The 14,327-nt window shown below is 53.4% G+C and overlaps 1 protein-coding gene across 4 annotated transcripts in view; it reads right to left on the bottom strand.

Moving 5' to 3' along the window:
* PAOX (polyamine oxidase) overlaps window positions 1-8,864 on the bottom strand; it is a 19,336-nt gene extending 10,472 nt beyond the window's left edge. Inside the window, exons 1-4 of one of the 4 annotated variants that reach the window (XR_001889551.1) lie at window positions 8,563-8,832; window positions 7,573-8,059; window positions 6,313-6,512; window positions 3,796-4,048 (exon numbers count right to left, since the gene is read on the bottom strand). Coding sequence is in view for 3 of the 4 variants with exons in the window: in XM_017893801.1 (XP_017749290.1) it covers window positions 3,796-4,048; window positions 6,313-6,512; window positions 7,573-8,059; window positions 8,563-8,743 (1,121 nt within the window). In the remaining variant the exon portion in view is untranslated. Of the gene's footprint in view, window positions 1-3,795; window positions 4,049-6,312; window positions 6,513-7,572; window positions 8,060-8,235; window positions 8,515-8,562 lie in introns of those variants that run through there. The other 3 variants (XM_017893801.1, XM_017893802.1, XM_017893803.1) reach the window with 3 other exon arrangements.
* Between the last annotated feature and the right edge of the window lie 5,463 nt (window positions 8,865-14,327).

The raw sequence follows: 14,327 nt of genomic DNA on the forward strand, positions 1-14,327 counted from the left end.
GCGTAAACCCGGGAGGCGGAGCTTGCAGTGAGCTGAGATCTGGCCACTGCACTCCAGCCCGGACGACAGAGCGAGACTCCATCTCAAAAAATTAAATAAATAAATAAATAAAAATAATAAAATAATAAAAAATTAGCCTGGCATGGTTGTGGCCCCTGTAGTCCTAGCTACTCGGGAGGCTAAGGCAGGAGAATGGCGTGAACCCGGGAGGTGGAGCTTGCAGTGAGCCAAGACTGTGCCACTGCACTCCAGCCTGGGCAACAAGAGAGAGACTCCGTCTCAAAAAATAATAATAATCTGTGTGGAGAAGCAGGATCCACGTAGAACACTCCTGCTGCGTGTGGTGCAGGGTGGCCATGGAGGACTCGCCCTGCACAAGCTCATTCCTGGCGGGGCTGGCTCAGAACTCGGGAGAGCACTGAACAGACAAACCACAGTCTGGTATTTGGCAACATTTTCTTGAAAATGAGCAAAGTGCCTCTGTCACAGGAAAACAACTAACAAATAGTATTTATAGACAATGACAAAGTTTAAGCTCTCAAGCAAAAATTGCAATTTTAGAAAAGTTTGTTTCTGCCACCAACAGCATCACAGCTTCCCAATACCGAAAGACTTTTCTGAGATCAGCGGTATGTTAATAAATTTGGTTTTTTTATATCATATAATGAAATGTATCAACATTTGGAAGACTACATGAACCAGTATATATATATTTTTTCTTTTATTAAGACAGGGCCTCGCTCTGTTGCCCAGGCTGGAGTTCAGTGGCTTGATCACAAGTCACTGCAACCTCTACCTCCTGGGCTCAAGCAATCCTCCCGCCTCAGCCTCCCAGTAGCTGGGACCACAGGCACATACCATCATGTCTGGCTATTTTTTTGTATTTTTGGTAGAGACGGGGTCTCGCTATGTTGCCCAGGCTGGTCTTGAACTCCTGAGTTCAAGCTATCTGCACACCTTGGCCTTCCAAAGTGCTGGAATTACCGGCATGAGCCACCACACCCAGCCTAGTATTTTCCAAATGACTAAAGTCATGGATAGGTAAAAGATCCATTTGAAGTGCAAGACAGACAAATAGATTTCAGTGTCACAGAAGACAAAAAATTCACCGGTGTGCTCTCCGATTTCATATTTGGCCAACCTTTAAGGAACTACTAATACTTCTTGACTTTTGGTGTAGTATCAAAGAATACCCACAATCATTTGAAAAGCTATTTAAATATCACTCCTTTGGCTGGGCACAGTGGTTCACGCCTGTAATTCCAGTACTTTGGGAGGCCAAGGTGGGCAGATCACTTGAGGTGAGGAGTTCGAGACCAGCCTGACCAACATGGAGAAACCTTGTCTCTGCTAAAAATACTAAATTAGCCGGGCATGGTGGCGCATCCCTGTAATCCCAGCTACTGGGGAGGCTGAGGTAGGAGAAATGCCTGAACCCGGGAGGCAGAGGTTGCAATGAGCCAAGATCGAGCTATTGCACTCCAGCCTGGGTGACAAGAGCAAAACTCCATCTCATAAAATAAATAAATAAATACATAAATAAATAAGTTTCACTCCTTCTTCCAACCACATATCCATGTAGATTCAGATTTTCTTCCTATGTTTCAACCAGAATAAAACATCACCACAGAATGAATGCAGAGGAGGCCTAAGAACCCAGATGTCTTCTATTAAGTGTAACACTAAAGAGTTTTGCAGAAAAGGCCGGGCGTGGTGGTTCACACCTGTAATCCCAGCACTTTGGGAGGCCGAGGTGGGCGGACCACTTGAGGCCAGGAGTTCGAGACCAGCCTGGCCAACATGTCAAAACCCTGTCTCTACTAAAATTACAAAAATTAGCTGGGCATGGTGGCGCATACCTGTAATTCCAGCTACTCAGGAGGCTGAGGCAGGAGAATCACTTGAACCCAGGAGGCAGAGGTTGCAGTGAGCCGAGATCACACCACTGCATTCCATGCATTCCAGCCTGGGTGACAGGGAGACCTTGTCTCGAAAAAAAAAAAAAGTTTTGCAGAAAAGACAAAACTGCTGCCACCCTTCATTAAATTTTAAGAAAATGTTCATTAAAAAATGTTATTTATGCTAACATGGAATAGGTTTGTTACTATCATCTCAAATAATAATTTAATTTATCATGTGGTGGCCAGGCAGTGGCTCACGCCTGTAACCCCAGCACTTTGGGAGGCCAAGGCGGGCGGTTCACAAGGTCAGGAGATCGAGACCATCCTGGCTAACGTGGTGAAACACCGTCTCTACTAAAATACAAAAAATTAGCCGGGCGTGGTGGTGGGCGCCTGTAGTCCCAGCTACTTGGGAGGCTGAGGCAGGAGAATGGCGTGAACCTGGGAGGTGGAGCTTGCAGTAGCCAAGATCGCACCACTGCACTCCAGCCTGGGCGACAGAGCGAGACTCCGTCTCAAAAAAAAAAAAAAAAAAAAATTAATTCATCATGGGGTACATTTACAGATATGACTCACATAAACAAAAGCTCTTTGAGATCCCCAACCCTTTGCAGGTATATAAAAGGATGGGATAGCTACCACCCCATGCCACAGACAGGGTCCCACCAAATCACTCAGGATCCCACTGATGTCCTAAGCAAGAGAGCACAGGAGGTGGGGCTGGGGCTGGGGCCGGTGTCTACACAGGCACCCACCCGGCTACCCACCAGCAACCCAGGCCTATCTCAACACCTGAAATGCCAGTTTTCTTTCTTTTTTTTTTTTTAAGACAGAGTTTTGCTCTTGTTGACCAGGCTGGAGTGCAATGGCACAATCTCAGCTCACTGCAACCTCTGCCTCCCAGGTTCAAGCGATTGTCCTGCCTCAGCCTCCTGAGTGGCTGTGATTACAGGTGCCCACCACCACACCCAGCTAATTTTGTGTATTTTTAGTGGAGAAGGGGTTTCATCATGTTGGCCAGGCTGGTCTCGAACTCCTGACCTCAGGTGATCCACCCCCTCAGCCTCCCAAAGTGCAGGGATGACAGGTGTGAGCCACCACGTCTGGCCAGTTTTCTCTTCAGCGGGAAGGAGACACACAGGCTTCCCCCATCCTGTGCAGGGCTGGTCTGCAGCCTGCAGCCTCCTGCTCCCAGTGGACGGCGGCTGTGAACCGTCTGGCAGGCATGCCCTACACTCCCACCCCATCCCAGGCCTTTCAGAACAAGAACTCAGGGCCCCCTCCTGCGGCATCTCTCAATGGAAACGTGGAATTATATCTGCCATCTGACTACAACAGGCTGTCTTTGTGTTTTAATCTTGCTGGAAAAGTCAGTCCCTCCATCCCCACATCACTCATGGGATTATCTCCTGAATCACTACGTGGTATGTGTATGTTGTTTCTAAGAGGGCCAGCCCATACAAGTGAGCCCTTCCTCTATGGGTCTACGATTCCATTACTTCTAGGAATGTTTCCTTCAATTATTTCATCCTGGTTAAGTACTGTCTCCCCAGGTATGGGCAGATGGTGTTTCAAAGATCTTCTGTATCTACAAGCCCCAGCTCCCTGCAACATTCCAATAAACGTGTTCCCACTGACTGAAGACTGAGCCTGCCTGCAAGTCCACAGACACATTCTGGGCCCTGAGGGATGCTGACAACCTGCATACAGCAGGGCACCATCTGTCCCCGCAGGGGTCAGGCCCAGGTGCAGCCAGCACCTGGGGGGGCTCATGGGATCCCTACCCATTAAACCCCAGAAATGCCCTGCAATGAACGGACACACTGCTGCGTCCTCCATCAGATGAAGGCCTATGAGCCAGCTACTCACAGAGCCTCTCAGGGAGCAAACGTACGCAAAGGCGGGCAGGACCACAAAGCCAATGAGCTTCCGGAACCAGGCGTCCTGCAGCGCAGGGGCAGCGTCCTCCAGGGGCGACGTGTCATCCCACACCAGCTGGATCAGCTGGCAGTCAGGCTCCCAGAAGGGCTCCTCAAACTCCAGGAAGATTTTATTATTGGTCCCGAAGCCTATCTTCCTGATGGCTTCTGCCTTCTCAGCCGGCAGTGGAGGGTCAAAGAAGGTGTCCAGATGTTCCTTAAGAAAACCTGGAATTCAGAATTGGACTCTACTTACATCCTTGGAAGTCCTGTCTGTCCAGACCTTGGACCCAGCAATTTCCCCTGCTGGGATTTATCCTACAGACACATTCACACAAGCAGTTTTACTTTTTTTTCCTTGTTTCTGAGATAGAGTCTTGCTCTGTTGCCCAGGCTAGAGTGCATGCAGCATCATGATCAGGGCTCGCTGCAGCCTTGACCTCCCTGGCTCAAGCAATCCTCCCACCTTGGCCTCCCAAACTGCTGGGATTACAGGCGTGAGCCACCGTTCCCTACCTTTCACACAAGTGTTTTTTGTTTTTTGGGTTTTCCTTTTTTTTTGAGATGGATTCTTGCTCTGTCGCCCAAGCTGGAATGCAATGATGTGATCTCGGCTCACTGCAACCTCTGCCTCCCAGTTCTAGCAATTCTCCTGCCTCAGCTTCCCAAGTAGCTGGGATTTCAGACACCCACCACCATGCCCAGCTAATTTTTCTATTTTTAGTAGAGATGGGGTCTCGCCATGTTGGTTAGGCTGGTCTTGAACTCCTGACTTCAGGTGATCCACCCGCCTCAGCCTCCCAAAGTGCTGGGATTACAGGCATGAGCCACCCTGCCTGGCCATCACAAGTGTTTTTAAGTGCACATGTAAAACTGCATGAAATAGAAACGTGAAGACCACCTAACTTTCCATCTGTACTTATGAAATAATGACAAGAAAACACTGCATGGCAAATTAAGTGGCTCCTTTTTTTTTTTTTTTTTTTGAGATGGAGTTTCGCGCTGGTCGCCCAGGCTGGAGTGCAATGGCACGATCTCAGCTCACTGCAACCTCTGCCTCCTGGGTTCAAGCAATTCTCCTGTCTCAGCCTCCTGAGTAGCTGGGATTACAAGCACCCAAAGGCTAATTTTTGTGAATTGGCTCCTTATAAACAAAATGCTCACAGTTGTAACAATGTATCTACTGAAAATGTCCCCAGCGGTCAGCACTTAGCAGGCCCTGCAGCTACATACTCCAAACAAGCATGAACAAAGCCACGGGAGGGAAACAAAAAAGAGCGCTGGAGATCTCTGTGTGCTGATTTGGAAACACTGACAAGTTCTATTGCAGAAAAAAAAAAAGGCAAACTGAGCAGCAGATTTTGGGTTTGTTTTTGTTTGTTTGTTTGTTTTTGAGACAGAGTCTCACTCTGTCACCCAGGCTGGAGTGCAATGGCACCATCTCAGCTCACTACAACCTCCGCCTCCTGGGTTCAAGCAATTCTCCTGCCTCAGCCTCTCAAGTAGCTGGGATTACAGGTGCCTGCCATCATGACCAGCTAATTTTTGGATTTTTAGTAAAGACAAGGTTTCACCATGTTGACCAGGCTGGTCTCGAACTCCTGACCTCAGGTGATCCGCCCGCCTCCGCTTCCCAAAGTGCTGAGATTACAGGCATAAGCCACCACGCCCAGCCAGCAGCAGATGTTCATGTGTGGACGATGACTGCATCTCTGGGAAACAGCAGTGAGGTCTGAGTGCTCATCCCTGCCCCGGAGAGGGCACAGCCACCCCTTGGAGACAGGAGTTAGGGCTGTAGAGGCTCTTGCTTTTCATCACAACCTTCAGTCACACCTAGATTTCCAAGTGAGTGCCGGCACTTGCTAGCTTTGTGAACTTGGGCAATTAAATAACTTCTACTTGCCTAGATGTTCAAATCTGTCAAATGGGGGATGGTGACAGACACCTCCCAAGGCTGCCTGAGGAGTCAGTGAGATAACTCAGGCAGAGACCCATGGCAGCGTGAAACCGTGTGGAACAAATGTCCAGTTGACAGCAATTATCCTAGTAACTCTGTTTTCAACCATCTCCACCTTTCACAAAACAGCTTCAAACCACCTCTACTCGAGGACAGATCTAAATCACCAGATCTAGAATTAAACAGAATTATACACATGGCTCCTTCAACAGGTCACCCCAGGCCTGACCTTGAGACCAGGCTTTTCATGCCTTTTCCTGTCTCCAGCAAAGTGCAGTGTGGTTAATCTCCAAGGTCGTCCCAATCCTAACGGTCACCTCCAAGCAAGCAGGACACATACTTACTCACGTTTTTTCTTACAGTGAAACCCTTAATTCCAAAGCATGCAATTGCTGCAAAACATAACAGAATCATTCCTTCCATCTATCTGGAAATTATTAGAATGAAAATGTGAGCTTCGTACACAAGCAAACACCCCAGAGCCAACTGAGGCGGGGCACTTGGGATGGGGATCTGGGCTGAAAACCTGACCTACCTAAGGGCACGGTGACGATGACATGGTGCACTGGGAACCGGTCTCCATCCTCACACTCTACCGACACTGGAAAGGTCTCCCCAGGAAAGGCTGCCTCCTGGAAGGACCCGTTCCAGTGGATGGTCTTCACAGGCTTCTCAAAAACGACCGTGTCCTCCGGCAGGGAGGCCACCATGCAGTTTGTGAGCCCTTGGTAGCCCCTAGGAAGACAGAAGTGCTGGTTTCGTAGAGGCCCAGTCCCTGGAAGGGCAGGACTGGTGGAAATACCTGCTCCGAGTTCCCACCCGCATCAAAGGTAGCTGCAGGGAGCTCTCCATCACTTGGGGCCAGCATGGAGGGCAGCTCCACTCTGTGGTTTTCCACCGCAAGGACGCTCATACCCGCCCTCCAGGCCGTAAGGGAGAGTTCAGTGGGCACAGAGCTCCCAAAGCAATTTACCAGAACTAGGGCTTCCTCCTTACCACCCCAGAGTTCCTGACTCACAAATGCCCATCGCCTGGCCAGGAGCCTTGGGGACAACACCAGGGGTGATGTCTAGGAGAGGGGACAGCCCGAGGAGGGTCTCACCTGTACCTGGTACCCAGCAGCCACCCTGCTACAGGGATGTCTGGCCCCCTCTGCAGTCGAAGCCCCTCATAAATACAGGAGCAAGAGAAGCCTTTCCTTCTGTTTTTTTTTTTTTTTTTTTCTTTTTTCTTTTGAGACAGTCTCACTCTGTCGCCCAGGCTTGGAGTGCAATGGCATGGCATTGGCTCACTGCAACCTTCATCTCCCAGGTTCAAGCAATTCTCCTGCCTCAGCCTCCTGAGTAGCTGGGACTACAGGCACGTGCCCACACACCTGGCTAATTTTTGTATTTTTAGTAGAGATGAGGGTTTACCATGTTGGCCAGGCTGTTCTTGAACTCCTGACCTCGTGATCTGCCCACCTTGGCCTCCCAAAGTGCTGGGATTACAGGAGTGAGCCACCACGCCTGGCCTTACCTTTTGTATTTTAACCACCTTCTCTCAGAAATAACTTTTTTGGCTTAAATGAGCAAAACTAGAGAAACGAGCAACCAGTCCGTCTGAATGGGGACGACAAACGGTCTCCTGTCCCTCCCATACCCAAGCAAGAGCAGAGAATGGCCAACCCCGGGGCCCCGGGGAGCCTGGTGGGGGGAGCCTGGTGGGAGGCGCCTGGTGGGAGGCGCCTGGTGGGAGGCGCCTGGTGGGAGGCGCCTGGTGGGAGGACTGGCGCGGCTGGGGCTCAGGCACGCACTTAGAAAAGGTGCAGTCCAGACCCGGCAGCACGGTGTACTCCCCAAAGGGTGCAAGGGCCACCAGGTCCATGCTGTGGGTGCCGCTCACACAGCATTCCAGGTTGAAGAAGGAGTTCAGGACGGCCAGCTTCAGCTTCCTGGTCTCCTCATCCTCTGTCCAGCCGGTCACGTGCTGGCCAATCTCCTTCTTGAGGTACTCCCCGACGCTGGGCACCGGGGTCTCCGCAGCATGCAGGAACTCCCGGGTCTGGTCTATCAGGCTGTAGAAGAGAGTCGCCATCTCCGCCACCAGCTGGAGGCTCACGCGGGCCCCGGAGCTGGCGTAGCTCACGGAGGGCAGGCCCACGTGACCCCCGGTCTCCACCAGCTGGTTCTCCTCGGACAGCTCCTTCTCCCCCAGCAGCCCGTAGTCAGCAGCCAGCTGGAAGACGGGGTTGCCCCGGGAGGGCCCATGGATCCAGTGCGCGCCCACCTCCACCACGCCACCTGCGAGGGGACAGCAGATGCCACCTGGGGGTTGCTTTCTCAGAACGGTCACTCCGAGCCCTTCTCCTGGGCCACGCCCACGCTGGCCTTCCCAAGTAGGATGTGACCACACTGTCCCCAAGGGCCCTGTGGTCCCCAAGGGCAGGGCCCTGTCAGACCTATTTTAAGGGGAGCACCTGGGCAGGAGAGCACTTGTCGGGCGGTCTGGACCACAGAGAGGGGTGCAGGGTGGGCGTACTCCGGGGCTGGGTGGGGGGTCTGTGGGGCACAACCAGGGAGGCCTTGTGGAGCCGTAGGTCGCCTTCCCTGGCCGGCGCCCTCCTGACTAACTCTGAGCCCTGAGTTTCGGGGCGGTGAACTCTGGCCGATTAAGCGAGCGGGGATTTCCTCGGGGAGCCCGGTAAGGCGGCCGGGCCGGTCAGCTGCGCTCAGGGCTGGTGGGGGCCGGCGAGCTCGCGCGCAACCGGTTGGGTTCCGGGAGGGGCTCCGGGAGGGGCGGTTACCGAAGCTGCGCTCCGAGCGGATGCGGCCCCCGGCGCGGGCCGTGGCCTCCAGGACCCGCAGGTGCGGGAAAGCGGAGTGGCCGCAGAGTCTCTGTGCCGCGCCCAACCCCGCGATGCCGCCGCCCACCACCAGCACCCGGCGGCCGCCCGGAGCCTCCCCGACGCTGCCAGTCGCCTCCATCGTCCGGTCCCGGCAGTCCGAGGGCTTCCGAGTAGCCGGGAGGTCTGGAGCTCTCGGAGGAGGCCGGAGGCGGGGCGAGGGGGCGGGGACGGGGCGGGAAAGGGCGGGAAGGGGCGGGGACAGGCGGGCCCCACAGTGCGCCTCGGCCTGCGCGAGCCTCTGGACTGGACTCGGGTCTCGGAGGGAAGCTCCCCGCGTGGGAAGGCCCGCGAGCCCGCGAGGCCAGGCGTCAGGGAGCGTCCCGCGCTGCCGGCCGGTGCGCGCGAGCGTCCCCACGGAGGGAGAAGCCGGCCGGCCGGGCCAGAGTCTCCTCCAAGGGAGACGAGGGCGCAGCGAGCGCTTCCCGCAGGTCCCCGCTTCGAGTGCGGGGGCGCAGTGGGCCTGGGGGTGCCATGGTGTCAAGGATGGGACCTGGGAGAGCTTAATGCGTCCGGAGGGGGCTGTGAGAGCCTCCAGCAACGCCAGCGAGCCCTCAGTTCGCGTGCGCGCGCGCCTGCCTGTGCGTTTGTGGTCACAGGTCTGCAGGGACACAGGACCAAAGCACAAAGTTCACACGCAAAGTACAAAGTTCAGAAGCCGAGGGCAAGTGCAGAAACGTTCCTCGCCCCCTCCCAGCTTCCGGAGAAGTAGAGCGCACACCCAGGCACGCCTGTATTTCTGGAGAATTCCCCCGGTGCAGGCGGCCGCGTTTTCTACTGCATCGCAGTCCGCAGGGGTTGGAAACGTTCCTGCCCTGTTTTCAGGGGCGTCCCCGCCTCGTGAGCCCCCGTCCTCTGCGGAGGGGCCGCGCGCTCAAGTTTGCCAGTGTGAGCTTTACCCTTCGCTCTCGGCGTGGACCCCCTGAGCCGTGTCTTCCTTTCCTTTGATTCCCTCTCGTCCCAGCTGGAAAAAAGGCTCCCGGAAGGGTGACCTGGTGTCGCTGGATTCCACTCCCCATCACTCCCTAGCCAACCCCGCGAGCTGAGCTCCAGGCAGGGAGAGGTGCGGGTGCCTGGGACACGGGCTGACTCCCTGGGTGGTGGCGGTCAGGGGTCGAGCGTCCTTTGTCCCTCAGGGGCCCCCAGCGCCAGGAGGCGACGCTGGATGCAGTGGCCATCTCCTCCTGTCGCCAGGCCAGGGGGAACCCAGGGCGGCTCCTGGGTCAGCAGGGCCAGCTCTCCACCAGGCTGACCCACCTGACATCCCCAGACTAAGGAAAAAAGGGCTGCCCCACCCCCATAGTCGGATGGCAAGTGTTAGGGATGCAGTCCCCACCACTAGTGTCCCCTGTTCTGCCTGAGCAGGACTCTCTCTTACTCACTGCTTTTGGGCCTGAAGCAGAGTCAACGGCTCAGTGAGGGCTTCATTCTGAGGTCCCTGGCGTGCACCACAGAAGCACAGCGGGACCACGCACCCACCTGCCCCAGCTCCCCAGTGGAAGTCCTGAGATGGCAGATTACATACTCTGGGGTCCTGAATTCCACAGATGAACTGGGTCCCCCACGGCTATGGCCAAGGGGACGGCCCACTCCCTGGTGGCACCGTCTGAAATCAAGCTGCTTCTCTGGCCGCAGGGCCCAGCTCACTGCCCAGACACAAGAGCACATCGCCCTGCACACGACTGGGTGGGCACGGCTGTGAGGGATGCCACCCCGTGCCTCGGGCCTCCTGCACGGGCTTGGGCCTCCCCACTCTGGGTGGACAGGCTACTTTGGCCCCTCAGCCTCTGGGGACTGCTGCCATTTTCAATACAGTGTCAGGACCATCCGGTCAGCCAGCTCCTCCAGCACCAAGACTCCCCTGTGTCCTCATTCTCCTGGGCCATTACAGTCGGCCAGGGCTCAGCCTTTGCTGGAAGGCAGTCCAGTCTGGGCTCTGGTCAGGCATCAATGTCCCCCAGGCACCTGGCCTCACCTCGCGTTGGGACAGCCTCTGCAAGATGGAACAGGAAGGGTCTGGCTTTGCCTCTGTCACCTCCTCCTGGTCCATCATGTCCTCCTGGCCAGCCCATTCCTGGTTCCTGCAGGGAGCCCAGCCCGAAGGGGACCTGAGAGATTCTAACTTAATTCTAGTTCAGCCTCCCGGATCCTCTTGTGGAGCAGCAGGATCCCATAAAAGCAGGAACTACTTGGCTCAGCAACTTGCTGGCCAAGCCTCCCCACAGCGGCCCACACAGGCCAGAGGTAAACATGCCCATGCCCCACAGCCAGAATGCCTGGTGCAAGGAGGGGTGATTGTGGTGACTGAAATGGGAACTCTGGCTTGATGGCTCGGAGAGAAGACATGGACCCCAAGAGCTGCAGGTTGGTGACAACCGATGCACTCTTTGTCCCCTAGACATAGTGCCACAGCCTGAATCAAATAGCACCTGCTGCTGGCACTCTGACCTAGGGCTGGGTCAGTCACCTGTTTCCCTTGCTCTGAAATGGAGAGCGCATGTGACCACGGCCAGTCCTGGACAATCCCGCCATGCCAGAGCCACCAGCTGGAACACACGGACACAACCTCTTTTCCATCTGATTGGTACAAGGTATGTGCTGCTTCTAGCTCCAGAGCGCCTTGGGTGATGCCACCTATGGTGATCAAGGTGGCAGCTACCCATGTGGCTTTGACTGAATCAAGCTTGTTGATTTTTTTAATAGCTTTATTGATACAGACATCATGCTGTAAGACTTCTCCCGTTTAAAGTGTCCAATTCAATGGTGTTCAGTTTAGTTACAGAGTTTTGCAACTGTCACCATCATCCAGTTTAGAACTTTTTTTTTTTTTCGAGATGGAGTCTTGTTCTGTTGCCCAGGCTGGAGTGCAGTGACACTACCTTGGCTCACTGCAACCTCTGCCTTCCAGGTTTAAGCAGTTCTCCTGCCTCAGCCTCCCGAGTAGCCGGAATTACAGGTGTGTGCCACTATGCCCAGCTCATTTTTGTATTTTTAGGAGAGACAGGGTTTCACCATTTTGGACCAAGCTGGTCTCGAACACCTGACCTCAGGTGATCCACCCGCCTTGGCCTCCCAAAGTGCTGGGATTACAGGCACGAACCACTGCACCCAGCCCCAAGCTTAGAACATTTTCATCACCCTAAAAAGCAAATGGGGATACCCCTCAGCAGTCACCCCCACTGCCCCTCCCTCCAGCCCCTAGTGACCACTTATCTAGTTTCTGTCTCTATGGATTTGCCTGTCCTGTACATTTCATAGAAATGGAATCATTCAATGCATGGCCTTGGTGTCTGGCTTTTTTCACTGAGCATAACATTTTCAAGGCTTGTCCATTTTGTAATGTGTATTAGCGCTTCTTTCTTTTTTACTCCTGAATACTGTCCATTGTATAGTCTCATTCATTCTAATATATCCGTTGTTTGGATATATGACATTTTGTTTGTCCATTCATGAGTTGATGGACAACTGGTTTTTCCCCACTTTTTGGCTATTGTGAATAATGTTGCTATGAACATTCATGTCTAAGTTTTTGTGGACATTTGTCTTCATTTCTCTGGGGCGTACACCTAAGAGTGGAGTTGCTGTTTGACCTTTTGAGGAAACAACAGACTGTTTTCCAAAGTGACTGCACCATTTTCCCTTCCCACTGGCAGTGCACCAGCGTTCCGCTGCTCACATCCCCCACAACACTGTGACTGTTGGGCTTTTTATTGCGGCCACCACAGCAGGCGTGCCGTCGTATCACTGAGGTGTCAGTTTGCATTCCCCAGTGATTCGTGATGCGGAGCTTATCTGACATTATCTTCACTGGAGGAATGTCTGTTCAGTCCTCTCACTATCTTGGTGTGTCCTTTCAGATATAAAATTTTTTAATTTTGGTGAAATCCAATTTACATATGTTCTCCCTTTGTTGCTTGTGCTTTTGTTGCTAAATTGCTTGATGGAGGATGGGAGCTGCCTGGCCTCCTGGGTCGTTAGAAAGGAAACCTCTTGGCGGGCACGGTGGTCCACTCCTGTAATCCCAGCACTTGTGGGAGGCCGAGGCCAGTGGATCACTTGAGGTCAGGAGTTTGAGAATAGTCTGGCCAACATGGCAAAACTCCCGACTCTACTAAAAAACTACAAATATTAGCCGGGCATGGTGGTAAGCACCTGTAGCCCCAACTACTCAGGAGGCTGAGGCAGGAGAATCACTTGAACCCGGGAGGCGCAAGCTACAATGAGCCGAGATCACACCACTGCATTCCAGCCTGGGTGACAGCGAGACAAGAAAGGAAAGAAGAGAGGAGAAGAAGGAAGGAAGGAAATAAACCTCTTTTCTGTTTGAGCCATTTCATTTTGGGCCTGTCTGTCCCAGAGGTTTAACTACACTAATATAGAGCATCTTTTAGTAAAGGTTTGTTGTTGATTTGTTTCTACTTACACAAGATGTCTTCATTTTACCCTCAGTCTTGAAATAAAATTTTGGTGCGTGTTCATTTTTGGTTTGAGTTGAATTATTTTCTTGAACATAGTGAGGCAGGAGAACAGGGTCTGGAGACCAATTCATGCTGACCTCCCTAGAACTAAATCGAATGGAAACACTTCCCGCTATGACAGGAACTATCCTTTTCATTTACATAGGGCTACACCAAATAACCAATGGAAACCTCTAGAAGGTATTTACACCCCCAAAAAACTCTGTAATGGGGCTCTTGAGCCTCTATGCTCAGCCGCTCCCACACTGTGGAGTTACTTTCCTTTTCTTGTTCCTTTTTTGAGACGAAGTCTTGCTCTATCACCTGTGCTGGAGTGCAGTGGTGAGATCTTGGCTCATTGCAACCTCCACCTCCTGGATTCAAGCGATTCTCCTGCCTCAGCCTCCCAAGTAGCTGAGACTACAAGTGTGCACCACCATGCCCGGCTAATTTTTGCATTTTTAGTAGAGAGGTGGGGGTTTCACCATGTTGGCCAGACTGGTCTCGAACTCCTGACCTCAGGTGATCTGCCTGCCTTGGCCTCCCAAAGTGCTGGGATTGTAAGCGTGAGCCACCGCGCCCGGTCATACATTTGTTTTCCATAAATCTCGCTTTTGTTACTTCCTTCTTTCCTTGCATTTTGTCCACTTCTTTGTTCAAGACGTCAATAAACTGCACACCCTCCACCGGTTACAATAGCAGTTTCGCTTTCCACTCCATTTTATCCAGGGTAGTTTTATCTCCACCCTGGCATTTGCAGAATCCGGGCAAATACACGAATGGATGCTCCACAATACTGGTCTAGATTTTAAAAGTTATAAATAAAATAATTTAAATGAATCAAAATTTTATTATTTAAATCTGTTGAAGTCTTGACTGTGTACATGAAAATAAAACTCTTCCTAATGTGGCGTTCAACGCCCACGCCGCTGCCACCGTGCCTGGCCCAGCGCCCCGGGCGCGCTGTGTCTGCAGCTGCAGACTTAGATGCGGGCGCGCGGGAGCCGGCGCAGAGCCCGGCAGGCGCCGCCGTTGCCTCCCCATCCGCGCGGTCTCCCCCGGGCCAGCCGGGACCCCGATGGCTAGGAGCGGGCGACGGCGGTGGGGCCTGGAGGAGGCTGGCCCCAGCCCAGTGCGGGGTCCCGGGGACGCCCCTGGCACTCAGGTCCGCGAGCGGCCGCGCGGGCCTGGGGGCGGGGCCTGGAGGGG

Source organism: Rhinopithecus bieti, unplaced genomic scaffold, assembly GCF_001698545.2.
Source record: "Rhinopithecus bieti isolate Rb0 unplaced genomic scaffold, ASM169854v2 scaffold_24263, whole genome shotgun sequence".
NCBI classification, from domain to species: Eukaryota; Metazoa; Chordata; class Mammalia; order Primates; family Cercopithecidae; genus Rhinopithecus; species Rhinopithecus bieti.